Source organism: Buceros rhinoceros, unplaced genomic scaffold, assembly GCF_000710305.1.
Source record: "Buceros rhinoceros silvestris isolate BGI_N320 unplaced genomic scaffold, ASM71030v1 scaffold10424, whole genome shotgun sequence".
NCBI lineage: Eukaryota > Metazoa > Chordata > Aves > Bucerotiformes > Bucerotidae > Buceros > Buceros rhinoceros.
Window position 1 is genome coordinate 561 of NW_010410050.1, and position 1,445 is coordinate 2,005.

General features: G+C 41.2%; 1 protein-coding gene across 1 annotated transcript in view; it reads left to right on the top strand.

The window, feature by feature from the left end:
* Positions 1 to 545: 545 nt before the first annotated feature.
* Positions 546 to 1,445, top strand: part of TMA16 (translation machinery associated 16 homolog (S. cerevisiae)) — a gene marked incomplete at its 5' end in the record, with an annotated part of 18,819 nt that continues 17,919 nt past the window's right edge. The window contains one exon of the mRNA XM_010135456.1: positions 546 to 658. Within this exon, the coding sequence (XP_010133758.1) occupies positions 546 to 658 (113 nt within the window). The remainder of the gene's footprint in view (positions 659 to 1,445) is intronic.

Below are 1,445 nucleotides of genomic sequence, written 5' to 3' on the forward strand. Positions count from 1 at the left end.
TCACTGAAAAGTAACAGAACTTGTGATTACTATTCCTTCTTTCTGCTGCATGAAGGGCTAGAGAAGGAAAGCCTCTGGCTGCTCCCTGGTGTGGGGCTGCCTCGTGGTCCTCCAGGAGGGACAAATACATCCTGGTTGTTACCTTGTACAGATTACATGTGGTTTTTGTCAGAACCCCAGATGCAACAGTCAGAAGCTTGAATGGGGACACTTACTGCAAAGGTACAGAGTGGTAATCTTTGTTTCCTAGCTGCAGGGTTCTACAAAATAGGTATTTTGCGTGTAGTCACTATGTAAGATTTTTTACAGTACTTTCTGTGCTCCGGTAATTTTGTAACAGATTGTACCCTGTTGGAGTAATTTTGTTTGTTGCTGAGAAGGGTAGGATCGAACTGGTAGAACTGATAAGCTGCTACATAATTTAAGGCCTTTCTGAGGTGTTAATGCAAGACCTCTTAAGTCTTTACCATGATGTGTGCTCCTGTCTTCCATTTAATGTTTTTATTTAACTTCAGTAGTGCATAGCATCTTTGATTTCTTTTCAGCCAAAGTTAAGAAAAACCCAAGGAGGGAAGCAAGAGAAAAAAGTTATCCATCCTTACAGCAGAAAAGCTGCACAGCTTGCAAGGGAAGCACACAAACAGGAAAAGAAAGAAAAGTAAGTTGACTTTGCAGAATCTGTGTCCAGACCAAGGGATACCATTGTTTGGGGGGAGGAGAGTGGTGGTGGTGGTGGAAGGGGGTTGTTATGCTGATGTAACCTTAAGATAACAGAAAGACCTCTATAACTAAATTCAGTTTTATTTTTCTGAATAAAACTTAATAGAGAACTCCTCTTTCGTGGTTTCCTGCTGTTCCATGGCAAGTTTGATTTTCTGCTTTTAAGTTTACCTTAAGATAACAGAAAGGCCTCTATAACTAAATTCAGTTTTATTTTTCTGAATAAAACTTAATAGAGAACTCCTCTTTCGTGGTTTCCTGCTGTTCCATGGCAAGTTTGATTTTCTGCTTTTAAGTTTTATGTCTCTCTTCCATAGCGGGAAAAGATAACCGGAGAAGACTGGACTTTAGTTTCCATTCTGTCTCAGGCTTGCTATGTGATATGCTGTGATTGTTGCTCTGGAAAGCTGTTAAAGCAAACTTAAAGCATTTTCTGTCAAAGTCCACTAGTATTTGGGCGGAGCATGTGAACTGAGCCCAAGTACTTATACGTCTGAAGGTGATAAATTGGGAACTCCTAGTACAGTTGAAATGTTCCTCAGAGACTGCAGTCTTATGGTTGGGGAAGGATGTACAACCTTATCCACAGCAAAGTGGATAAGGCAAAGGTCCTAACTAGAAAGGGGCCCTTTACTAGCGTAGCCTCAAGCAGAACTGCTGCAGTTGTTTACAAGCAGCATGTACTGAAGATCTGGCAGTTTCCCAGGGTGCAGGAAGTTTTCCCT